At 44.5% G+C, this 27,133-nt stretch overlaps 1 protein-coding gene across 1 annotated transcript in view; it reads right to left on the bottom strand.

Annotated features, from left to right (window-relative positions):
• Nucleotides 1–27,133, bottom strand: part of RBFOX1 (RNA binding fox-1 homolog 1) — a 1,463,629-nt gene that overhangs the window by 147,389 nt on the left and 1,289,107 nt on the right. The window contains exons 6-7 of the mRNA XM_077773235.1: nucleotides 23,049–23,068; nucleotides 8,241–8,253 (exon numbers count right to left, since the gene is read on the bottom strand). Of these exons, the coding sequence (XP_077629361.1) occupies nucleotides 8,241–8,253; nucleotides 23,049–23,068 (33 nt within the window). The remainder of the gene's footprint in view (nucleotides 1–8,240; nucleotides 8,254–23,048; nucleotides 23,069–27,133) is intronic.

Below are 27,133 nucleotides of genomic sequence, written 5' to 3'. Positions count from 1 at the left end.
TTCATTTCTCCCCAAAGCCACGAGGGGCTTCCCCACCTCAAGGGCTTTGCATACGTGGGCTCCTCTCCTTTGCTTCCACTGTTTGCCATAACTGGATCCTTCTCGTCCTTAGTCACCAGCTTAAATGTCACCTCAGAGCATCCTCCCTGCCCACCCCACGTGATGCAGCATGGCTCTTGTGTGTTCCTCTCATGTCACCAGCAAAACTACCAAGTACTTTGATGGATTTGTTCAGCCTCCTGGAATGTAAGCTCTGTGACGGTAACGTCTTCTTGGCCTCATTCACCATACTTCCAGAACCCAGAAACGTGGGTGGTCAATAGTGAATACTTCAGGAATCATTAATGCAGAAGTAAGTGGGTTTCTACTTAATTGTGTGTCACAAACGTGCCATCATGCCTCGAGTGGTCTCTCCTTTTCTGCCAGTGTGCAGTGGAGCTCATGACTCAAAATCGAGATGAATGTAGTGGTGTCAAATGCAGAAGAAAGGAGTCTGCTCTCCTTGTGATGCATCGGACGGTGGGAAATATGGATGAACGGAAGCAGACACTATGTCTGGAGAAGAGTCTCTGGTGCTCCCACTTTCAGCATCCTGCTCGCTGCCCCAGTGAACATGTCTGCCGTGCTCATTGCTCTGCGTCACCAGACTGGGATAAGGCCCCGCGGCCGTGGGCTGTATTTCATACACCTTGCTGTTCCCAATGCTCAGCACCAGATTTAAAGATTTTTAAAAAAATATTTGTGTGTGTGTGTGTGTGTGTGGGTGTGTGTGTGTGTGTGGAGGGGGGGAAATGGGGGTGGCTGGGTAGGGGGAGAAGGTAGAGAACAACTTGGTTTACTTCGGGATATTTTACATGGTGAATGTTCACTCCATGTGAATGCAATAAATGGCTCAAAATACCAACTCCACCTTGTTTCCATGCACACAGTGTCTTCTTTTACACAATTTCATAAGAGTCAAGAGCCACTTCTGAGCAAACACAAAGAGGGGCTTAGTAAAGTCTGTCCCCAACGCCTGGGATGTGGTCTGTCACTAAAGAGGCAAAGCCAAACGGATACACGGCCGCCGGTACCATCCATCCTATTTTGTCTCCTCCCAGGATAGATTACTCTTCTGCCTTAAAATACACACAGCCTTCCTGTTCATTAATCACTGTAACTGTTTCAACTTCTTACCAGCCAACCCAAGAACAATAGCAAACAACCATGAANCCCCCCAAAAAAAAAAAAAAAAAAAAAAGGAACACGCGAGCCATCTGAATTGCAAACTTCAAAACACGAACTAAATAACCGAAAAGTCTCACTTCTAGAAGCACATTCTTTCTAATGGTACAACTATTTTCATGCCTGCCTTGATTCTGATTCCAATGCTGCCAGCCATGTGGTGAGTTCACTGCTAATATATGAAAGGGATTATTTGCTTTATTTTTTTCTGCAATAAATTATGTTGGTCTTTGAAAAATCTCGAGCTTGCGAAAGGGAAGAAGTACATAGTCAGATGCACAAATCCTTTTCTTTCCTTCTTTCTTCCCCTCACCTACCTCCTTCCTCCTCTGTTTCTCAATTCTGGCATATAATGGAAGGCAAGGTATGCACTTAATAAATTATGTTTGCAGGAGCGGTAGGGCCGCCTGACACAATTACGCACTTGTTGAGTTAGTGGCCACTTATAAACAGACTTTGTAAGCCGTCCCACTTCATACTGAAAGGTGCTAATGCATCATTATGATCTAGCAGGTTGCCTGCTGAATTTTACAGCATTGCACACTACATTAACCTTTGGTTCCGCTGATATTTATGACCTTATAAGAAAGTATTTATCAAGCTGAAAGCCAATATGCAGTGCTCGTGTTTTAGCTAGTGCTGGGTAGAAACCGTTATCATTCCTTTCTTCAGGCGTTTTAAATCACTCTGAGATAATGCTCCGCTCTGGCGAGAGTTCGGGAAACAGGGCACTCCCGTGCAGTCTTGTTGGGAGTTTAAATTGGTATAATCTTTCTGGAGGGTGATTTTTTAGTTTTATCTGACTATCAAAAGCCTTTAAAAATGTGCATTTTTACTCTTTGACCCAACAGTTCTACTTCTGGGAATTTATTCTACAGAAACAATTGGGGAAGTGTGCAAAGATTTGGGCGAGAGGAAATTCATTACAGTGATATTTGCTGCAGTGAAAAATGGGAAACAACCTACGTGTCCAACAAAAAGGGACCGGCCAAATAAACTCAGTCCAGTCCAAACAATGTCAGACAATGAAACACAAAGAAGTCACCAGAGGGGGAAAATGTTAAAATACATTAAATGACCTGGAAAGATACATACGATATTTTTTTTTATTAGAAAGCAAGTCACAAAACAGGATGGCATATACCATTTTTGTATTTTTATTTCTTTAAAAAAAATGTGGGCACCTGGGTGGCTCAGTCGGTTAACTGCCTGACTTCGGCTCAGGTCATGATCTCACAGTTCGTGGGTTCGAGCCCCGCGTTGGGCTCTGTGCTGACAGCTGGGAGCCTGGAGCCTGCTTCAGATTCTGTGTCTCCCTCTCTCCCTGCCCCTCCCCCGCTCATGCTCTGTCTCTCTCTCTCTCTCTCTCAAAAATAAACATTAAAAAAATAAATTTGTAAGACACTGCAAAACTCAACAGGGAATGAACAACCAGGTGGTCAATGCAGTGATGGTGCAACTGTGGTGATTATTATTATTTGCTTTTTTGGGTTTTCTATCTTTTCTATAATGAATAGGACTTATTTGCATAGTTTAGGAGAGTCATAAGGGATTGGGGGTTGTTTGTCTCTCAATCTGCAGTGTGTAACACAGGGTCAGTAATGATTTTTTTTTTTTTTAATGAGCTCAGAGTCGTGGGATAATGGTAATAATTGCTTCTATTTTTATGACACTTCCCGACTTCTAAAGCATGCTCACATCTGATTTCTCATGTGAGTCTCAAAACAGTCCTGTTGGGCAGTGTGGGGGATTCATATTTCTGATTCTGTTCCCAGAGGCAGAGACAGAGACTCAGGGGATGCATATGACCTGCTGATGTTCACAAAGTCTCATAATGCAAAGGCAGGACCTTGTACCAAGTCTTCAGGCTCCTGAGCCCATGGACCTTCCCATCCCCACTCCCCTCCCCAACCTAGCCCGTGTGCCTCCACTTCCTGGAAAGTAAGGCCAGGAAGAATACTACAGCAGCCATAGGTAAATCAAGTCACTGTGAAGGTCAGCTCTTCCATTTGGGCTACTTGGCTTAATTGTAAATTCACTGGGTCAGAGGCAGACAGAGAGGAGACAGAGTACCCCAAGCCCCAGGAAATAGAACAGACCTGTCCAGGGCCCATTAACAGGGCTTGCAACTTCTGGAGGCTGCAGGCAGAGGAGGGGCTCGTGCTGGGGTTTTGATGTCTCCCGGAATTATCGACTAATGTGTGTCTGTTGGACAGGGAGATGAGATCAAAGCCTCCTGCAGAGTGGGAAGGTGGAGGCCTGGCCTCAAGCCAGGGGGTCAGAGGGCTGCAAAACCCTGCCTCCCCTGCCCCCCCACTGTCTGGACCCTGCCCCTCTCACTGGTGGGCTCCTTTCCTCAAAGGGAGCTGCAGTTTCAAGAAAGGAAGGGGGAGCTCCCATCCTGTCAATCTCTGCAGAGACAGCCTTTCCTTTAACTGTGTTTTCTGAGTCCATGTAACTATTCCAGTTCCCACTAGCTCTCTGCAAGGCAGAGGGGCCCTAAGAAAAATATAATTCCTGCCTGGAATGACAATCAGAACCACCTTTATTCTTCATGCCTGCTCTTGACCAAAGACTGTTTGATGCAATCTCAAGATATTACCTTGCTTAAGCCTCCCAACAGTCCATTTCATTCATACATTCACTCATTTATTCATTCAGCACATTTTCCCTGAGCACCTACTCTGAGCAAAGGTTTGGGGAGACAGGGGTGATAAACAAAACAGCACGGAGCCGATACTGTGGTTGACAGGCCCACATACGTAATCTAAGAAAGAAAATTATCGCAAGTTGTGTTAAGAGCCATAAAGCAAACAAATTCAAGAAACAAAACCTTGGATGTATTAGTTTTCTGGGTCTGCCATGACCAGTTACCACAAATTGAGTGGCTGAAACAAAATACATCTATTCTTTCACAGTTCTGGAGGCAAGACATCCAAAATCAAGGTGTTGGGCTGAGCCATGCTCCATCCGAAGGTGCTAGAGAATCCCTTTTGCCTCTTCCTGTTTGATGGACCTGGTGTTCCTTGGCCTTCTCTGCCTTGTACATGCACTACCCCAACCTCTGCCTCTGTGCTCGTACAGTCTTCTTCCCTCTGGATCTCACCTGGGCTTCTTCTAGAGCCGCCAGCCACTGGGGTGAGCGTGCACCATAGCCCAGTGTGACCTCATTTAACCTCAACAATTATATATGCAAAGACTATTTCCAACAAGGTTGCATTTGGAAGGTGACAGGTGGACATGAATTTGGGGGGGGGGGGCATTATGCAACCCAGGCCATCAGGTTGAGTCCATCTGACAGACCAGGCACCATGGCTATCAAGTGTTTGGTCACATGTTGGTCTGACTCCACGTCTTGCTTCCCTGTCACTATCCCCGACAGCAATCGTGATCAAGCAGCTTTCACCGGCACCCAAGGACAGAGATGAGAGATGCACTGCAGCGACGCACAGCCCTCGTGTTAGGAGTCCACATGGGATCAGCTCGGACTCTCCTGTTCTTGTGTGCCTGCTCCATGAAGGAAGGGATTCTCTCCCACTTCATAGAGTCATCAAGAAGACAGAAGGAGATGAACAGTTTGGGACATGCAGATATTGCACGGCAAATATTAGGTACTCTGTAAATTACAGTTGTAAGCTACCCTTCAGAGATGGTTCTCAATTTCAATGTGCATAAATGCTCAACTGGCTGCATTCCTGGGGGCGCACAGACCATTCGGACCTCCCAGATTCTGTTGTCTCATCTGGAAAAGGAAAAGATAGCTCTATCCAGGGGTTCTTGGGATCAGGTGATACAAGGGACAGTGGCATCTGATGGGTCCTTGGCAATGGCAGCTGCTGGCATCTCTACTGTCAGTATCAGGAACAGGCCTCTAAGATATCTCATACTTTGCAGCAGATCCCAAATGCCTCCTTCAGTTGGATACCCTGCAGTCTAAGTGAGCAGTGAGCGTGCCACTGAGCTAGTTTTCAAAGGCTTGTGTGAAGATACATGTCCGATTGGCTGTGTTAAGTCTCACCCCCAGAATGCGTTAACACCAGCTTCCTGAGAGCTTCTTACCTACGTCTTAAGGCATAGACCCAGTAGCTCGGGGGCTGTGTCCCTTTAACCTTGTCCTTGGATGACTTGAAGGTATAGCTGGGTGCAGTGCCCAGCAGAAGGGGTGTGGGAGGGCTCTCTGCTTGATCTACCTATGCTCACCCCTTTTACTGAGTTTGGACAACAGCCAGTATGATCGTTCAGAACCTGGAATGTTCAATGGGACTCCAACTAGAGCAAGCAGGGTCACTGAGCCTCAAATGTCAGTAGGGATGTCAATTAGATTCCCTGCTGCTTTTATATGTCTTTGTCTATATCTATATATCTGTACCTATATGTTTATGTATCTGTGTATCTATATATCTATATCTCTATCATCTACTTTTTAAAGAAAAAAATTATGAAGTGAGCTCAGCCTCTGTATGTCTCTCTACCTCTTCCTCCAACTTCATGCCTTCCTTTTCTGTCTTTTTCTTTTGTTTTGTCCCCTTTACCCAGATGCACATTCTCTGTGCTTGAAACCACTGGGGATTTGACCTTCAGAGCTAGGCAATCCAGGGTGGGAAATGAGGGGAAAATCTAGGAAAGAATTACATGTCTGGCTCATGCCTTGAGGCAGACAAGTTACATTGTCCAAGTCTGTCTTTGTCATATGTCCCTGCATCAAAGGACATCTGTTGCTTGCCTAGACATTTTATTTTTAAAAATTTTTTATTTTACTTCTGAGAGAGAGAGAGAGAGAGAGAGACAGAGACCGAGAGAGAGAAAGCATGAGCAGGGGAGGATCAGAGAGAGAGGGAGACACAGAATCTGAAGCAGTATCCAGGCTCCACACTGTCAGCATAGAGCCTGACACTGGGCTTGAACCCACGAACCGTGAGATCATGACCTGAGCCGAAGTCGGATGCTTAACCGACTGAGCCACCCGGGCGCCCCTGCCTAGACATTTAAAAAGGAGTATTTGGTCTCCCCTTTGGCTTGTCATCCCAGTGTACATCTCTCTGGGCAGGGTACCTCACAGGGTAGAGGGAGTGACAGAGTAGATTTGGAATGTTCTACGTTCCATCCTTTGTTCCATTTCATATCACCAAAACCCATCTACCATGTCTAACAAGGAATTGATGCTCTAGGTGGCTCAGGGGCATCCTTGGAAGAGTCCCCAGTGCCCATACTCCTCTGCAGCTCAGGTCCCAAGAGAGGGAAGACCCTCAGGTACCCACTAAGCCCAGCTCTCTGACCTCAAGCAGCCACACTGTCCCTTAAGGGTCTCACTTGGGTGGGAAAATCAAACATCTGTTCATCTGAGACACCTTTCAAGCACCTACTCTAGGAATGACCTGGAAGATTTTTTAAGCTCTCCGAGTCACCCATGTTATTCCATTGAATCCCCATGGCTATCGACAAGACCATTTGCCAGATAAGGAAACTGAGACTGAGAGAAAGTGCCAGGTTCAAGGGCCATGTGGTTAGTGAAAAGTACAGCCTGCATGCTCTCCACTCTGATGGACCAGCTCTTTGGAGCATTTGGGAAAACAAATCACTGAACGTCTATGTCAGAAATCAATTAAAGGACAAACCCCAATCCTAGATGAATACAATAGTATCTGAGATCCTCTAGGTAAAATGCACATTTCCTATGCCCTAAATGAGCATGAATATTCAGCTTTAAGTAAATAAGTCAGAAAAAAAAACCTAATGAAACACCAGGTGAAAACCAAACACCTACGTCGCTGTCTTGACACAGGTCTTTGGGACAGTGAGAGGGAGGATCCTGCTGTCAACAGGCTCCTTCTGGAGCCACACTGGCGTAAAGGGAGCCCACAGGCCTGTGCCTTTAACTTGAATCTGCAGCCAACAAAAGGGTAAAGGCTCCCTTTTAGAACCGTCAGCGATAAACTCTTCTTTCTGAGGGAATTTACCTCGTGCGGTTTTGCTGAATCGTTTATTTTTGAACCTCAGTTAGAGTGTTTTGTACTTGTCCTTAAATATGGGTTTTGGATAATTAGGGTGAATTATCTTTCTGCTCTGGGTGTGCACAGGAGTCGGAGTGAAAAGGGGCTTCTGTGAGCTGCTGGAGCCTTGGATTTCCAGGTGGGGGTCTTCTTCTAAGGGAAACACCCTGTGCTTTGGGCAAAGTGGGATCTAAAGTGTCTCTCATTTGAGCCTGTGAGAGATGCAGCCAGTCAACTCATGGAATTAACCAGAGTCTGCAAAAATGAAGGACTCTGTGAGACACAGAAGAGGCTATAGAGGGGGGCTTTAGGGTACTTAGTGTTGGGTATGAGTCTAGCCTTGGCTACATGAGACACCATTTAGGGCAAGTTATAAGGCTTCCCTGAACCTCGATTTTTTAATCCGCAGAATGGAAACCAGTCTAACATGGATGCTGGGGAGGCTATAGGAGGTTCCTTCTGTAAAGTAGCTCACAGACGTTTCATTATTGATCTGCCTGATGATGCTTTCAAGAAGAGACAGGCGTAAGTACTCATGACTCTCCTTGTCTTCCGGTCTCAAGGTCTAACCCAGGGCTGATGGCTCAGTGGGTGTCTACACTGATTTCTCACCCTTCCTGGGCACAGACAATGTCTGACTCATCTCTGTTTCCCAGCAAGGAACTGGCACACAGTAGGTGTTGATAAATGTTTTCTGGACTAAATGTAATTGGGATCAATGCCCAAAAGGCAGATTCTCTCATTTCCATTGTTTAAAAATACCACGGATTTCCCCTTATGCATTATGTATCAAAGAAATTAATTTATCCAGACCTGTTTTCCAATGTACAGTTTAGTTTCCAAAGACTCTAGTCTACATCCATCTGGAAATCTGCACTGGAGAATCTGGCTAGTCTCTGTCTCTGTTAATCTCAAGTACCACTTCTGAGGTGGGTACAAGGGTGAGGGTCTGAAAGTAGTCAGAAGCCAGTGTCTCCTGATTCTTATTTTCCTTGGCAAGGTCAGGACAGATGGACCTCACAGAACAGGTATATCTTTCCTTAGTCCCCTACCCCAAGCCCAGTGATTTCTCCATTCTTCCAGCCCCTTACAGAAGGTTGTAGGAAAAGATGTGGGTTCAGATATACCACATACTAGTGATGTGATCTTGGGAGAGACACCAAGTCACCAAGTCATGTCCACTATCCAAACTTCAATTTCCTCATCTGTAAAGAGAGCATCATTACATCTATACTTGACGGCCATTCTGTAAAATACTATAGCACTTAGAACTAGTAACAGAAGTTTATAAGTGTGCATACTGAATACTACACAGAGCTGTGGTTGGGGTGCCTGGGTGGCTCAGTGGGTTAAGCGTCAGACTTTGCCTCAGGTCGTGATCTCACGGTTTGTGGGTTCAAGCCCCACGTCAGGCTCTGTGCTAACAGCTCAGAACCTGGAGCCTGCTAAGCATTCTGTGTCTCCTTCTCTCTCTGCTCCTCCCCTGCTTGTGCTCTCTCTCTCTCTCTCTCTCTCAAATCTAAATAAACAATAAAAAAGAAAAAGAGCTATGGCAGATTCTTTGCTCATTTGGTAGTTACTCCAACCCCATGATTTGGGCAGGGGAGAGACAACTGTTGTGTCCTTTTGAAAGATGGGAAAACCAGGACTCAGAGTGATTCCTAATCATGGCCCCCATTGACCGAGTGCCAATTATATGCCAGGTATAGTTATAAAGCTTTGTCTGAAATACATACTTTGTGTTGACGAAAGCCCTGTAAGTTAACACAATTATAGTTTGAAAAATTGAGGCTCAAGGAGATTAAGTAACTTGCATAACTTGTTTAAGAGGTGGTGGATGAAGGACTTGAATCAAGATAGTATGACACCATTTTGGTGGTTTGAGCCCTGTACTGAGTGATTTGCATAGGTGAATGCCCAAACTGGAATCAGAACAGAGGACAGTTAGCTTTAACATTTTTTTCTCCCCATGGCACTATATATACACTATGACTCAATTATAGAAAACTCTGTGTTTCAGACCAAACCTAAAACAGTATTAATTAGTTCCACTCTGGCTGTCCAATTTTCAAAAGGACACAGATTAAATGTGTCAGAAATTCAGATTCAACTACATTTTATTGCTTGTTTCCTATCTGCCAAGTGATTCCTTATAAATCAATCCATTTAAGAAACCTAGCTACCATGTGAGACAGGGACTATTCCGTCCATTTTAAAGGTAAACAGAGGCCTGTCTATATGCAGGTATCTCACAAGTACTTCCCCATACACACACTTTGATCTCAACTCCCTCTACTCATTTCCACCAAGATTCAGCTTTACAAGAGCTGGTGTTTATTCATGCCAAAACTTGAAGCCATCCTGGACTGTATCCGTGTTCTTACACCTTACAGCCAACTCAATGCCCAGACCACACAAGTGCATGCTGTCCTGTCCTGTCTGGACCATTGCAGTAGCTCAATGACTACTCTCTGCCATTCCTCCAGTAACCCCCACTCCATTATTGTGTTGCTCTAACCCCTGTTCCACCCTACAGTCATGTCACTCCTAAAACCAAAACCTAATCATGCCATTCTCTTCCTTGAGATCTTCCAGTGGCCTCTCATTGTGCAAAAGATGGAACTGCAAACCCTCAATTTGGCTTACAAGTTTCTGCAAGAGTGTCTCCTGAATACTTCTGCATCTTCATTTGGGCCAATTTCTCCCTGCCCCTCAGCCCAACTACACTGAAATTATTTTATTTGAATATACCAAGTTCCTGCCAAGGATGTGGTGGTTACCAACCAGCTCTACAGATGACAAGACCACAAAAGCCCTGGTTTGTGTCACTGCCAACTTCCTTGGTAGAAAAACTCTCACTATGGCCATGTCAGCTACTAACATGGCACTCCTGTCATGTTGGGAAGAAATGTGCACTTGTGCACAGCACCTATACCTTTCTTTTATGGCATTTTCCACAAATGTGGTTATTTAATTATGCAGGTGGTTTTGTTTGTTCATGCTCTGTTTTGTACTGGGCTGTCCCTTCCTGAAAGAGAACCCATGTCTGTCATTCACTCTTGTACCTCCACGGCCTGTCTCTATGCCTCTCAAATAGCAAGAACCCAAGACATTTCCATGCATAAGTAAAGGACACACAATTCTTGAGTATCTGCCTTATTCCAGGCACTGTGCTTGGCACAAAGAATAAAAAAGACAAATAAAACACAGTGGTATCCTCTGAGACTTCAGAGGTTTAAGACCAACATAAATTATTATAAAATTGATGGATATCACTTAATAGATTCATACATATTTTGACACACTGTACAAGTTCATTAACATTATTTTTGGGTGTCAAAGGGGTAAATTCTCAAGGCATATGCAGCCAGTAAAGGGGGCACCAACAGTGGCTTTGAGATGGTGTCATGAAAGGATTTACAGATGAACAGAAGTTGGGAATAAGGGTGAAGATCTCACAGAATCTTCAGCCAAGGCGATTTACAAATGTTTCCAGAATTTAATTCCAGCATGGAAGGCCTCCCTTCCATCTGGCTAAGCTCCGTCTTGATGTCACTGAACCCAGGTCATTTGTAAACTATGCTGACGTTCCAGAAACTGCACACTTCTGAGCTGTAATATACCGCGAGGTGCAGGGGAACATGGCTCGCCTACATCCCTATCATGAATAAAGATGATGGGGACCAATTGCTTACATCTATGAAAACCTAACTGACTGTGAAGGTAGACCCCAGGCCCTCAGGCACAGAAAGAGCCTGTGAGCCCAGCAGTCCTAAACTGGCCTGGGGAAATGATGGGAAATTCAATTTCAGAAGGGCTGTTTGCAAAGTAATCCAATACATTACGGTGTGTGCATTATTATTGTATTATATTGAGTAATATCACATTTAAAGAGATTTCATAGCATCATAGCCGTGCACAAGGGAATATAAAAGCGGTTAATAAAAGACAGAAGTACAATTTCCCTTCAGTGTTAGTTATGCTCCTATTATATGCAGAATAATAATCAGAGGTCCACTTAGCTTGACTTGGTAAGTAACGGATCTGTAATTACCTCGTGTCTACAGTGTCATTATCAAGGGCTCAGCCTCAATGTCAGACCACTGTGAATACTCAGAGAGCCTACAGACCAATCTCCCGGTGCAAAATCGTAGGGCCCCTTGGAGCCATACACCAGTATCAGGGCAGGTTGAGATGCCTGTGCAATCCAGGTGAGGCTCTGTGCTGGAATTCAGTTGTCCAACAAAACCTAGATCCTGTTCACTGGAATCTCTGTCTGCCACAATATTCTTCTACCCGAGGAGGCCTTATTTTTAAAAGAAAACATGGGACTCCCCATTCCCCAGTTATCTCCCTCTGCTGAGCTTGTGAAGGCTAGTGGGAAAAATATTCTCTGCGGGTCTGTTGAGAGTAATGGAAGATTCTTCAATGACTGTTTACGAAAAACTGCCCTTGAGCGCCTCTAGTCAAGCCTTCAGAGGCTCTTCTTGGGATCACTTTTTCTTGCTACAGAAGAATTGACCCTGAGGGTTAGTACATTGTACGTGTTGGCTCCAGAGCTGGGCATCAGTTGTCTACTTTCGTCAAGAGTTGGCTCCACTGGCTGTACTCACGTGCTTTAAAGAGGTGCCATTTTATATCAGACAGAGGAGTGCCATGGCATTAGCCAGGACTGGGTCTGGGTTCCGTGGCTGTCACTTCCTGATGGTACACCCTAGGGCCTTTTACATCACCTCTCTGGGACTCTATTTTCCTTATCTATGAAATGGCAGTAAACCTATCAGCCACTGTAACATTGGCCAACCCCATAAATATCTGTTAATTGTTAATAACAATTGTGATATGCATTCCATGACCGCAGAAGAATGTAACACTTACTAATCCAGCTTGGATTCAAATCAAAGAAAATAGTGATATTGGTTTTGACTCTCTAAGTTTCTTGAGAAAGCAGGGGCTGTGTGTGTGTGTGTGTGTGTGTGTGTGTGTGTATGTGTGTGTGAATATGGATGTATTAGCGGGGAGAAGGGGATGCTACATTTCTGATATAATTCTGGCATTCAGTAAATACTGGCATTACACTGACATTTATTTTCTTGCCAAAGTTCCACAGGGAAGGCCAGTATGATGAAGGAGAAAGAATAAAAGAAATGTAACTCATCGGTCAGGGGAGAGAATGGAAATATTTTATTAAAAAATATACCAGAAGACCCAGATGACCTAGGCAAACTCGAATGCGCACCAAGGCCAGTAGGCTTGGTACAAGACCGCAGGGAGCGGTGGACACGGTGGCAAACAGCCTCGAGGGACAGCCCCCTCCGCAGCAGTAGCATATCACTGCTGTGTTCTGGTAAAGTTTTCCTTCTTTTTAATCAAAGCCAGATTATACTATGAAATCTCCCATTTTAAAATGTAGCCAATTCATTCCATTTATGAACCCAACAAAACAGGCCTGAGGTCTACATAAAGCCAGCAGGCCAACAGTATGTAGACTTTGGCCTAGATCAGGAATCAGTGGACAGAGGGCCAAGTAGGAAGTATTTTCAGCTCAGTGGGTTCTATGTCTTGCAATTACTCAGCTCTGCAAAAGCAGAGCAGCACAGATAATACATGAATGAATCAGTGGGTTGTGGTCCAATAAAACTTTATTGACAAAAACAGGCAGTGGGCCGGTATTGACCCATTGGTCACAGTTTGTCCAGTTTTGGACCCACTGATACTAAAGGGCCAGAGTAAGGTGGAGAGAAGAGGGAAAATGGGGTGTTGGTAAGGGGATTTGGGTCCCATGGTTAGCTGGACCAGGAAGAAAGACAGCTAAAGCTCTGAAATCTAGGCAATGCTTCCAACTCCCCTTTTCAACCTCGGACCAGGTCCCCTCTAGTCTTTGTCAAGAATGTCAGTGGCTCAAAACAGGAGACGGCCCACAAATCCAAGGACTAATGTACCTTGCCTCCCTTCTGCCTCCAAACCATCACTCCTGGAGTCAAGGAGACTCTTCTTTCCAAGCCTGCCCCCACCCTCATGTTCTCTTTCCCTTTGGTGAAGTCACCAGATGGGTGTCACCCAGAGACAGAGCATGGAAACCCAGTCAACTCCTTGCATAATTGCTAACCCAGCTGGAACTAGCAAGCCAAGCTGGGTAGAGGGAAGGAGGGGACGGGACCCACCTCCTGTCATTCCTATACAGCCATCACCACTGCTTTTCTTAGGAAAAAAAAATAGTAGTTAATTTCTTCCCCTAAAAAAAGGCCAGGAACAATCTCTTTAAATTACAGTGTTACAATGTGAAACAGAGATGCAGAAGTCAAATAAAATTTGGGTTATAATTAGCGATTTCCTTGTAGCAAGTTTCTCTGAGAGATCCAGGCTTCCTTAGTCAGCTTGCCAAATGGATTGAGGCCCTTTTCACAATGTGGGGCTACTGGATGTTCTGAGGGTGGAGGGGGATTTGGGGGATGGGAGGAGGGGGTTAGTGGGGGATTGTTTGTGTGTGTGTGTGCGCGCGCGCGTGTGTGTATAAATTGAAGCCGTTTTGAACTAAACACAGATTTATGGGGACAAAGATTATTAACACATTTGTCTGCTGTAATATCATGATTAAAAAAGCAGGGAATGCCATTCAGGTAAAATAAACTACCTCTGACAGGGAAGTCACACAATGTGGGTTTAGGAATCTGCCAGACCTCTGCTTGCATTTACACTCCTCCCTTTATTCGCTGTATGGCCTTGGGGCAAGATACTTAACATCTGTGCCTCTGTTTCCTCATCTATAATTCTGGCATCATTACATGCACCCCTTGATGGGCTATGGGATGTAAAGAAAATGTGCTGCCTAGTGCTTGGCTTGTGGACTGAATAACGGAGTGGATTCTGGAGTCGGATTGGCTGCCTCCAAATCCCTGCTCTGCCCTTTTTGGTTTCCTGATGTGACCTTGGGCAGTCTCCTTGATTTCTCTATGCTCTGGTTTTCTCACTGAGGTGACAAGGGGTCAGTTAGGGTACCTACCTTCTCTGGATACTGTCAGATTCATTCAGGTCATGCACCTAAAGGTGTTTTTTTTTAAAATTATTTTGAGAGAGAGAAGGAGAGGGAGAACGGGGAGGGAGGGAGAGAGAGAGAGAGAGAAGGGGGGAAAAGACAGAAAGAGAGAGAGAGAGGCAGAGAGAAAGAGAAGGAGGGGTAAAGAGAGGGAGACACAGAATCCAAAGCAGGCTCCAGGCTCTGAGCTTTCAGCACAGAGCCCAATGTAGGTCTTGAACCCACAAACTTTGAGATCAGGACCTGAGCTGAAGTCAGACGCTTAACCCACTGAGCCACCCAGGTGCTCCATGAACCTAAAGGTTGAAGCATCACTGTACTGGGTATCTAGTGTATGCTCACTAAATGCTAGTTACTGTTACCAAACATTATTAATAAATGATAGCTGCCTCTTCATTTTTAATTCTTTTCAGTCCAAGACATTTCCAATTTGTTTTTCTCTATCTACCAATCAGAATGCATATTTACATTTTCCACTTTTAAAAGACCAGGGTAATCCAAACATTCCAACTTGTGTTGTGTGTAACTAACTCTACCAATCTTCTTTAAAGGAAGAAAATTATCTTTTTGCTTTGAAAAGAAATCCACAACCCTTAAGGCTTCCAATCACCTTGCTCCGAATGGCCTGGTTGGTGTGGCTCTGTGGTGGCTACAAACCCTGGTCTACTTAAGAACGTACTTGCCCACGTAGGACACTGAAGTTATATAAAAATCGGGTCCTTGGGCCCAGATACATTCTATTCCTGATGTAAGAGGATGGCTTGTTGTCTGGGTTGTAGTGACCCTCTCTCCAAAGTTGAGGAGTTGGAGAAGCCCTCGCATCTGTGGGGTCTCCATGCTGCAGGGCTCACCTACCAGGCTCATCTGCCTCACAAGTGTTCAGTTGTTCTTCCATGGGGGCAGGGAACCTACGCAATAACTCAGAGGGAGCTGTACATGGAAGGTTATGATTGGGCAATCTGACTGCCTCTGACCTCTCCAGGGATGAAAAAGGCAGAAACCCAGACTCCTTAGTTAGAGCCTTTTGACCCAGCAGTGATTCAGACTAGAGCTGGTTGGAATATATAATACTGCTGAATGAGCACAGCCTCCTCAACCTAACCAAAAGGATCAGCAGGAGAGGACAAAGTAAAATAAAGGCTCTTTTTAGAAGTCTGGAAGCCTTAGTGAGAAGAAGGCCCTGAAGCTTCTGGCTAGTAACTAACGCAGGAATTCAAAGAGAAATGAAGTTCCAGGTCATACAGCCCGATCTGCTCCTGAAGTCACCGTTCTTTGTCCATTTCAGTGCAGGGATAATCCCAAGTAAGTAGATTTTGAAAACTACTACAGAGTCCAGGATATAGAAGGGGGGTGGTGAGGGAAGATGGCCACAGCAAGTACAGTCCATAGGGAGGGAAGTGGTGCAGTGGAAATTTTCTTTTGTGATGTTCCTGCTGCGATATTCACTGTGTGACTCAGACAAGTCACTCTCCCTCTCTGAGCCTTGCTATCATTTATAAATGAAGTAGGCAGACAGGAGGGTCATTTCAAGATCTACTCTACTATGACTCTGCATTATCATGCAGACGCATCCATGCTGTCTTTTTTTATGCACTGTAATGAAGGATTAAAGCTTCTAATTTTGCCTCTTGTTTAAAAAAAAGAAATTAAGATCTCAAGACTAAGTCGAGGATTATAAAACTCAGTATCTTCAGAGACTGGGTAGATAACAAAAGTAAAACAGGAGTCAACAAGAGATCACTTAAAAATCCAAATGGCTGCTTGTCCTTGAATACCATCAACAGATTCTAAGGCTGGGTCAGCAATCCAATATGGCAGTGATTGGATGGGTGGATGGGGGTACCCCTTTGGATGGCCCGTGGGTCCTCTAGACCATCACAGTGTCCCCACCAAGGGTCACATAGTACCATGCCAAAGGTTTTATCATTCCTATGTTAACGGGGAAAATTAATGATTGCTTTTACTGACATCTCCATCATAAACCAATCTCTCTCAAACATGTATGTTACTTGCCTGGACCTGAAAATCTTTGGGTTTCGGCCTTTACCTTACATGATTTCCTTCTACCTGTACAATGAAAAGATTGACCTGGTGGACTCTTTGGCTTCCTCTGGCTCTAACACTCCAAGGCTCTGGCCAAATCATCCAGTGACTCTCAGTTAAAAGAGCATAGCCAACTACCTTCTCCAGCCAAGAATCCAAACAGAGCACAGAATTCATATGAACTCACTATAAACTTGTAGAAAATATGGCCAACAATTAAGAGGATGAGCTATGGTTGGCTGATGAGTGATTCACATACTGTGCACAAAACAGATTAGTGCCTACTTTCTAAGTTCATTTAAAAACAAACAAAAAAATAAGCAAAAGCAACAAAACCACCTAATGGGACTATGAGCCATGCGATAGCAATTAGGTCCCTCAAACACCTAGACCAGCCATTTGTTCAGCTCACGGACAGCCCATTTCATCTTCAGATTATCCGATCATTAGCCTAGCCCTTTAGAATCACACTGTGTGCGGGGCGCCTGGGTGGCTTAGTTGGTTGAGCGTCCGACTTTCGCTTAGGTCATGATCTCGCGGTTCGTGGTTTCGAGCCCCGCGTCGGGCTCTGTGCTGACTGCCAGCTCAGAGCCTGGAGCCTGTTTCAGTCTGTGACTCCCTCTCTCTCTGACCCTCCCCTGCTCACGCTTTCTCCCTGTCTCTCTCCTAGAAATAAATAAAACATGTAAAAAAAAAAATTTAAAAAAAGAAAAAAAGAATCACACTGTGTGCTAATACTTGCTCAAAGACTAACATCTTAATCAAGGATAGAGACTGCTTAGTCATACTGAGAGGGTAAAACTTGAGAATGACTATGGGTGTGAATAAGCACAAAACACCAAAATGGAGAGAAAGTCAAGGTGAAACATTTCAAATGGCTGCAAGAGCACTAACTCAAATATGACAATGATATCTCCCAAAGGAAACATTAAGTCGATCTCATAACGTCTGATCTTCCCTCATTTGGCAAAAGCAATGTAGCTTTGAGCCCTACAAACTAAACTTCAATTGTATATTTCCCTAGTAAATCTTAGCCTTGTTTGTACATGGTCTAGACCTAATTAGGTCAATGACTAGCTCGTACCAATCAGTCAGACTCAGACTTGAGTGGCTTGAAAGCTATTTGTATGAAAATCATTCTATTTAAGAATTACCTTTATTTTATTTTGTTAAGTTTATTTATTTTGAGGGTGAGATAGAAAGCAAGCATAGAGGAAGAGGGTGAGAGAGGGAGGGAAAGGGTGGGAGAGGGGGAGGGAGAGAGAGGGAGAGAAGAGGAGAGAGAATCCCAAGCAGGCTGTAGGGCTCAAACTCACAAACTGTGAGATCATGACCTGAGCTGAAATCAAGAGTCAAATGTTTAACCAACTGAGCCACCCAGGTGCCCCATAAGAATTACTTTTAAAATCAAGTGGGGATTTGGTGCTTAATTTCACTCTTAACACAAGAAGTTACACAACTGTTATGATGAATTTATTCTCCTGAAAGAATGGTTTGAATGAAAAATTCAGGACACAGGAGAACACAGATTTCCCATTATGAATGATGGGATTTTCTCATAATTATAATGGTTTTGGTGGTTGAGTGTTTGCTGTGTGCCCGTCACTGTGAAGCCTTCCTCAACAATATCTCCTTAGGACCTCACTGCTGCTCTAAGCCTCACATGATCAAAGGTGGCAGGTAAGCCTCAGAGTGGTTAGGTCACATGCCAACAGTCCCACTCTGCGTCGGAAATGGCGTGGGAACTTCAGGCTCTTTACGTGAGTCTTCATTGCTTCTCTTGATTATACCTAATGGTATTTGCCAAGTGCCATTTCCTCTGAGCTGTCATGAGAACCTTCACTTCCACTGGATTCCAAGGCTGTAGCCCCCTTCCTACAACAGGACATTAGACACCTGTGTCTCTACCGCTCTTAGCTATCTACTCCTCTCAGAGTTATCCTAAGGTGGGCTTAATCATGCCATTTGGCTCCTCAGGACTGGGAGCTTTGGTGAACAGAGGCTTTAGAACAGTACCATGGCCCTGGTATTGGGTAATGAAGGTCTTTAATGTGTCCTGAAAGCCATGGGCCATTTAGTTCAATGCTATCCAGGAGGCAGAAGCAGAATACTTGGCCTTGTGAGGAACAAGAGGCCGTTCCTTTGTCCTTAAAGTAAATGTGAACCTTAGGCAAGCAGAATCAGTGTGGACAAAACAGCTCAGCCACACTGTCATCTGAAAAGACAACTGTGAATCCAAGGAAACGTGTTACTAGAGTTTGCTCACGGCAATAAGAGCACATGCTAAACTTGTAATACTGTATGTTCTGGGGTCTGCTGGGGCCCTTCTCAGGGTAGGATGGGTGATTCCCAGGCAAAGCATTCCTTCTGGGCTTTGTGACCTTTCGAGTGTTGGTCTTGAATCTGACACACCTGGTTTGGAGCTGTGGCTCCTATCTATTAGTTCCAATGATCTTCAGTAAGTTCCTTGCCTCAGTTCCTTAACTATAATATGGGGATAATCATGCCTCTTATATACTTAATTTTTTTTTTTTTTTTTGGTAATAGAGGGTCAAGACATCTTGAGATTATGTGTGAAAAGTGCTTAGAACATAGTCTGACACTCAGTGAGCGAAAACTATGATTTTTGAGATTGCTATTCCCCGTCTCCTGTTCCGATGTGGCTACCCACCCTATTTTTAAGACAGGCATGTCTCAATGATTTGGCCAAATTTTAAATGTGAGCCGGTGAGGCTGAAGTCCTCTGGCAGGAAGAGGAACTCTCCGTTGTTCTACAATGCAGCTCTGAGGGTTGGTGGGAAGGGAAGAGAAAGAAGGTTTGGTGAAGGGCAGAACCTCAGTGGAGGAAGGGAACAGTAAGTATAATAAGAGCAGAGGGGTCAAATGACCAGCCCCAAACCGTTCAGCTTTCAAATGGTGGAGCAGAAGGTCTAATCCCAACAAACCTGGAATCCAGGTTCTTCAATGGCTTGCTACTTTAAATTGGAGAGCACGGCTGGAGAAAGCAGCCTGGTGGAGAATTCTAGATTACTCGCCCTGGCCTCGGGCACTGGTCACCTATGCTGCCAGCCAGGATACCCTCAAGGAATGCCCTGGAGGTCTGAGGAAAGAGGCCAGGCTTTGACATGAGACAGAACTGGTGAAGCTCTCCACCCTGTCACTCACAACTCTCCCAAACTGACTTTGGCCTCTTGGTGCCTCTGTTTCCCCAATGTAAAATGGGAGTACAGATATCACTTAAAAGGGTTGGTAGGAGGGCAAAACAAGATGAAGAATGTGCAGTGCCCATCATGGACTGTGGACCATAGCAGGCTTCAATCAACGGCAGCACACCTCTCTCCCCTATTTCCTGACATCAGACAACTTTCAAATCGTGTTCTCTTATTGGAGAGAGGGGGGCAGCCATGGCCAAGCACAAGCAGTCAGTACGACCATGGGCCGAGAGCTGGGTGGCACGCTGTTGAATGAGGGTGGGGGCAGCGGGCCTTGTCAGGTATTGCCTGTGGGGGTGCAGACTTGCTCTCTGTGGGGTAACTGGACAGCCTCTACATTTTAGATCCATGTGCCTTTTAACCATTCAGGCAGAGACACCCAGGGATGGGCTGCAATCTCTGTGCCCAGCTGTTCACTACAGCCTAACTGGGAATAACACCACTGCAAGATAAACCCCAGAAAAAGCCTCAGTTCCACCGGTGAGACGCCTCTGCATATAGGATCGCAGGCGAATATCAAAAAGAATGAGCTGGATCCTAAAGTGTTACACAGAATGCTCTCCCAGGTGCACAGTGTGCCCAAGTGGGTGCTCAGTGGACTTCAGTTCTGTTCTTTGGGGAAGAGGAATTAGAGATGCCAAGACTTGATTCAGAGACACAAGAAAGGGAGAGAGACAGAGAGAGAAGGAGGGAGGGAGGGAAGACACACAGGCTGCTAGAAACTGAATGTTTGTGTTCCCCCAAATTTTCATGTGGAAATCCTACCCCCAAGGTGACGACACTGGGAGATGGGGCATGTGGGAGGTGATGAGGGCATAAAGGTGGAGCCCTCGTAAAGAAGCCCCAGAGATCCCCTAGTCCCCTTTCACCACGTGAAGACATGGTGGGAAGTGTGCCCCCACCAGATATGGCCACTGCCAGTGACATGGTCGCTGACTTCTCAGCGCCAGGATGGTGAGAAATCAATGTCTGCTGTTTACCAGCCACCCAGTTTAAAGTATTTCTGTTAGAGCAGCCCGAATGGACCAAGACACAGGCATATGCTTCCACTAGCACAAAATGTTTTCTGGGAGGAAATAAAACCAATTGGTAACTGTTGTTTCTGGCAGGGAGATGAAGAACGGGGTGTATGGGTACTAAGAAATTTTGGTTTTCATTGTATATCCTTTTCTAAAGTGTGGCTTTTTATTTTTATTTATTTTTTTTTAGATATTTTTATTTATTTCTAGGAGAGAGAGAGAGAGAGAGAGAGAGAGAGAGAGAGACAGCATGAGCAGAGGAGGGCCAGAGAGAGAAGGAGTCACAGACTGAAACAGGCTCCAGGCTCTGAGCTGGCAGTCAGCACAGAGCCCGATGCGGGGCTCAAACCCACGAACCGCGAGATCATGACCTGAGCCGAAGTCGGACGCTTAACCGACTAAGCCACACAGGCGCCCCAAAAAGTGTGGCTTTTTAAATCACAATCCTGTGGTGCTTTCATGTAACAACAACAACAGTATCAACAGCAGCAGCAGCTAGTGAACAGAAAAATGCCCTCAGTTTTGCCCACTCCTCACCTACACAACTGGCTTTAGAAGCAGAGCCAGCATTTAAAGGGATAAAAACAGGAAATCCATCACCAACTACTGTCTTCACTTCTTAAAGGTATTAAAGAAGTCTGGAGACCCAGTTGATGCTTTAGTTGGAAGCCACTGAAGGTCAAGGACTCGGCTTCCCAAGCAGCTCTTGTCTCTGTTAACAGAGCCCAGAGCTGGGGACCTAGCGGTAGGACCTACATTCTTTCTCCCATCAGATCCCAGAACTGGTGGGAGACTCTGAAACAGACTGCAGAGGTTTTAAAAATAGAAGTTAAGTTGCTACTGGAGATACATGGAGAATTCACTACTTGAAAATCTCTAATTATAATATGTCAAGAGTAAAATACCTTGTCAGGAGCAGTATCTAGGATAATACAGTATCGGCTCTGTCAATACATGATCCATGACGTGTTTGGATGCCTACATTAAATAGACGTTCAGCAGAAAAATGTCCTATAGGGACTCATCTTAGTCCTTGGGGAAGAGAAAGGATGACCTGGTGAGTCTTTTCTGTCTGCACTCTCCTCAGCTCTGATTGGGAGTGCTGGTGGGAGCTCTGGGTGCATCCTGCTTCCCTTTTACAGATTCTGCACTTTGTGTTAAATCATGTGCATATATTAGATGTTCTTGGAGCCTACCAGATGGATGGATGTTTTCTCGTACCCAAAACTACTGGGTTTCTCAAAGAAATGATGTCCTCGACAGTACCCTCAGACTGGCATTAAGCACCGTGCACAAAGGACAGTTAGGGTAATTCCAGACACAACACTAACCTATGGAGAACAACTTAGGCATGCTAATACAGAGCTATGTATTCTAGGGTTGGGAGAACGTGGGTCTGACCCACTTGGAGGGTAAATTCCTTGGGTAATACAGAACCTGGAGTGGAAAGAGGGTACACTTAGTCAGTGCATGAAGATGCAGAGACATTTTGAAGTGAACTTGTCTTAGACCATGTTCTGCTTGGTTGGGTCATGAAAGTCCAACTGAAAAGTAGGTCATGGACAGCAGAAGCACCTTCCATATTGGCCAAGAGAAAAGCATATGGGATGGAATCATTTGTAGTAGAAAACAAGATGGCTCCTTATATGTTCCTGCCTCTCCCCAATGCTGGGCAAGCTCCTTGCTTCAGTTTATAATGGTTCCCCTTCCTTTGAAACCTCCTGTAACAGTATGTTCCCCTCCACCCAAACATTGCTGGAGAAGACCAAATGGCCAGATAACTAACCTTCCACAAATTCACACTCCCTCAGCACCAAGAGGTGCTTTTTGCCCTTCAGATACTCTAGCAATCATCTGAGCCATACTCCTGACACGTTTGCTCAATTTCAGGAATCATTCCATTGTGTCCCCAACTCCTCCGCTTCTCTCTATCAGCTGATGGTGACCTCATCAGCTGATGGTGACCACTGAGAACATGAAGACAACATAGAAGGAGCTCCTCACAGGATCTACTGACTTTGAGATTGCTCCATGTGGTAGTACATTCACTCCTTCTTCTTGCTGTAGTCTGAACATTCCTGCCTCCCCCCATTCACATGCTGGAGTCCTAAAGCCTCAGCAAATGGTGTCAGAAAGGGTTATTAGGTCATGAGGTGGAGCCCTCATGAGTGGGATTAGTGTTCTTATGAAGGAGACCCAGAGAGCTCCCTTGCCGCTTCTGCCATGTGAAGACACAGGGAGAAGGCACTGGCTATAAGCCAGGAAGGGGCTCTCACCAGACCACACTGGCACCTTGATCTTGCTTTAACTTCCAGCCTCCAGATCTGTGAGCCACACCTTTCTGCTATTTATAAGACAGTCTGTGGGATTTTGTTACAGCAGCCTGAATGGACTAAGACACATCTCTTCTGTCTCAAAACTGAAATGTTTACAGATATTCATAGGAGCCTTATTTGTAGTGGCCCAAAGCTGAAAACAATCCAGATACCTATCCACACATACATGGATTGACAAACTGTGGCACGTCGATGCAATGGTTTGCGACTCAGCAATGAAAAGCAGTGAGCTACTGATTCGTCGTACAAGTCAGATGAATCTAAAAGCAATGATGCTGAGTGAGAGAAGCCAGGCAAAAAGAACCAAAACATTTGAGTTTGTTAATATAAAGTTCTAGAAATTAAAAGCTAAGCTAGAGTCAGAGAAGCAGATCCATGGGTTCCCCTGGGAAAGAGGTAGAGGCCAAGGAGGGAAGATCATAGAGGGGTATGAGACAACTTTGAGGGTGATGGATATGCTGCTTACACCGTCTGTACATATGTCAACACTCATCAAATCTTACACTGTAAATACACATAGGTTATTGCACGTCAATTATATATTAATAAAGCTATAAAAAACAAAGTATTTCTTCTTCTTTCCTAGACTACCTGCTCTATCTGTATACCCTTGGTCACCTCTCCCGAGTCATCATTCCCCAGCTCTTGTTTCCTGTCCCTACCACCTGTCCCCACAGGTGCCTTCTCTTCGGCATAAAATAGGATCCGAAATCTATTCCTGTACAAACTGCTTTCTCTGAAATCTTACACTCATTGGTTGTTGTCTTTTGTTTCTCTTTACTCCAAGTGTTTATGATGGGTAGTGCACTCTACTCCCCTCCCCCCAATCATTCCCATTTATTTCTCCACTCCTGCCCCCGCCCCCCGTCATCTCTCCCCAACACTCTAGGGGCACTGCTTTCTCTCTGTCTCCAGTGATGCCAACTTCAATAATGTCTTCTGAGTTCACACCTGCCACGCTGCCCTGACAACACTCTTCTGGTTCATCCTCCACACTGGATACCCAGTGGACACTCCATTCATATCTCACTCGGCTCCGTGCTTTCCAAACCTCACCACTTATGAGTTTTTCAAGGATCTGCCTACTCTTCTCTTCATTCCCTATACTTTGCAAATGTATCTATTCAGGCCTCTCCATACAATGGCTCACCCTTAGCTCTGACCAGTTTCTGTCTATTTATTACCTCTAGCGAGAAGATTCAAAGAACCTTATCAATGAGTCTGGTGGGCTCATCCTTGGTCTCTATATGTGGATATGGGGCTCCTCAGTGGCTCCAGGGATGAGGCACCTATTCTCAGCTTCTGAACAGATAGGACAGCATGAAAACCAAGGAAAGAGAGTGATTCCCAAGGCCTGTCTTCATGGTACTAATCCAAGGGTCTTTCCCTAGGAATCTGGTATGATGTCAGGAGCCTGAACTTCCAGGGACCATCCCAGAAAACTAGAGAATGGAGTTGGGCAGGAAGAAAGAGAGCCTGAAGTGGATCTTGTTGGAACTTAACACATATGTGCCAAAAAACCAAGCTGTGTCTAAAGTCAGGCCACCTTTAAGACTTTTTGTGGTGTAAGTCAATACATTCCTTGCTGAATTTTCTGTTACTAGCAACCAAAAGTTTATGAAATGCATATTCTTTCAACCATGATGTTGAGGGACATCCCTCCACAAGTGTTCCTTCCATCATAGAAATACACTAAAGCCTTGAAAATCTATGTTCTAGAGCTTGTCACGTTACAATCATAATAGAACAGAGAGCACGTCTGCTCACTGTTTCATGGTGACACCGTACCCAGGGTACTCTGGACACCTAACACCCTGTTCAACTTTGTGTTGGTCTCTAAAGAGTTTTTTTTGTGAGAGGAGGATGTTGAGCACCACAACTTCGCAATTGGATTAAGGTCTCCTTTTAGGTACCCATCATTAACCCTTCCTTTTAAAATTTCATTTTATAACTCTTCTGGCTTAAACTCTTCTAGGTGCTTCCCCATTGCCTCTAATGTGGAATTCCACCCACCTATCGAATCCACCAGGCTTGTGGGATATGATCCCTGGTGACTGCCCCCATTTCATCCTTTGCCACTGCACCCCCAAACCTTCACAGTGGCCTCTTTTAAATTCTTTGAATAAGTCAAGGTCTTTTCAACCTTGGTATTATTTGCCTCAGTACTCCTTCTATCTGGAAAGATCATCTTCTCATCTTTAATACCATCTTCTTGAAGACATCATCCTAGACTACTCATCTGCTGTCAGTACCCATGATCTTAATCCTCCGTTTGTACCTATCTTTTTCTAAAGAGCAGGTATCACAATTTGTGTTTCTACAAGCTGTTTGATCTACACGTGTTCACTCTATGACTTTCACATAAAGTCATAAGAGAGAAAGGATTATTTCTGTTCAGTTCAACCATATGACATGGGATGAGTCCTGGCCACAGTAGATGCTTAAAAATATTCATGAACGAATGAACCTTCCATAGCAAGTTAGTATACTTGGTGTGTATTGACGATTAATGGACAATGTCCAATTGGACATTATTATCCCTTTTTTAGTCCTAAAATAACCTTCTGAGGCCCCACCATCATAGACTGTCACAGAATAACCCAAAACAAATAGATAGCAACACCATCACTATAACCTGGTAGTCAACACAATGGTAACAAACACCTGCTAAAACAGCAAGCCCATTCAATGAAGTCATCCCTAAGTATGAATAGCCAGCTATACAGACAATAGCAGCACTAATCACAAAACCTCCAATGTGGTAATAATCCAAATGCCCGTCAGTGAACGGAGGGACATACAGCGTGGCATATCCATATAATGGAATTATATTCAGTCACAGAAAGGAATAAAGTACTGATACATGCTACAGTGTGGATGAACCTTGAAAACATTCTATTAAGTAAAAAAAGCCAGTCACAAAAGGTCATACATGGTATGATTCCACTTTTAGAAAATACTTGGAAAAGGCAAATCCATACAGATAGAAAGCACATTTGTAGGAATGCGGAGTGTCTGCTTAATGGGTACGGGGTTTCCTCCTGGGGTGAGGAAAATGTTCTGTAACTAGATATGGTATTAGCTGCACTGAAGTCTGAATGTTCTCAACCCCATTGAATTGTATACAATAAACTCGCTAAAATGGTAAAATTCATCTCACAGACATATTTTACTGCAATTAAAAAAGGGAAAGTGGGCAATACACAATGTTAGAATGTATACTATTTTTAAAAATCTCCAAACCTAACCTCCAAAGGAAGTACCAGGTAGCAAAGTACTAAATGGTTACTTGAAAGTCCAAAAAACCCCTCCTGCTTCAAACCAAGAAATTCCTTCACAAATTCTGTTTTTTCAGAGGCCTGGGGCAGTAGAGAGAGGCACAACTGCCTTCCATCTATAAAATGTTCTGGATTAGAGGCTTGGTGTGCCCAGGCTTGTAAAGAATTCCTCAGAATAAGATTTCTCAAATGTACAGATAGATCTTGTGGTGTGCATGGTTATTTTAGGTCATGCACAAATGAACAAGTGTTTAATTTTAATAATTAGTTTTGTTTAGGCTTATCTTTGATTCATAACCAACAATGCTCCTTTTTAATTTATGGTGGTGGTAAAATGTATCTTTTTTTTTTCTGTGGGCTTGCTTTTAATCCATGGAATGCATTCACATGCAATAAAATGTACTCTTTTTGGTGTATAAAGTACTGTAAACAAACAGCCACCATCAAAATATAGAATAGTGCATGAGCCCCCAGAATTCTCTGGTACTGTCCCTTTGCAGGCCAGGCCTCCCCGACCCCACCACTCACAGAAAACACAAAACAACACAGGTGAATCTCAAAGAAGATATGCAGAAGGCTAAAGAAGCTGAAGAAGACAGGGGCGGGGATGGGTAGGAGCTGTGGATGGGCATGAAGTCTCTTTCTCGGGGACAGAAATATTCCGAAATTAGACTGTGCCAAATGGTTGCACAACTCTGCAAATGCACAAGGAATCGGTGACTTGTGCTCCAAAAATCAGTGAATTTTATGGTATATAAATTATACCTTGATAAAGCCGTTTAAAAAATCACACAGTATATAATTCTACTGAGAGGACATTATTCCAGAAAAGGCAAAACAATAGGAACAGAAATTATATGAGCGTTGATTTAAAATGCGTTGAATTTCAGTAACAGGAGAGGAGGCCTGCAGACAGGTGAATTCTGGGAGCTGCTGCGATAGGGACGGGCTCACGGATTGCTCTGTTACAGGAGCCCTTGTGGGGTGGGGTGGCT

The sequence above is a fragment of the Crocuta crocuta genome, unplaced genomic scaffold (genome assembly GCF_008692635.1).
Source record: "Crocuta crocuta isolate KB4526 unplaced genomic scaffold, BGI_CrCroc_1.0 scaffold16, whole genome shotgun sequence".
Taxonomy (NCBI): Eukaryota; Metazoa; Chordata; class Mammalia; order Carnivora; family Hyaenidae; genus Crocuta; species Crocuta crocuta.
Note: the sequence above shows the minus strand (reverse complement) of the source record. Positions and strands in the feature narration are given on the sequence as shown.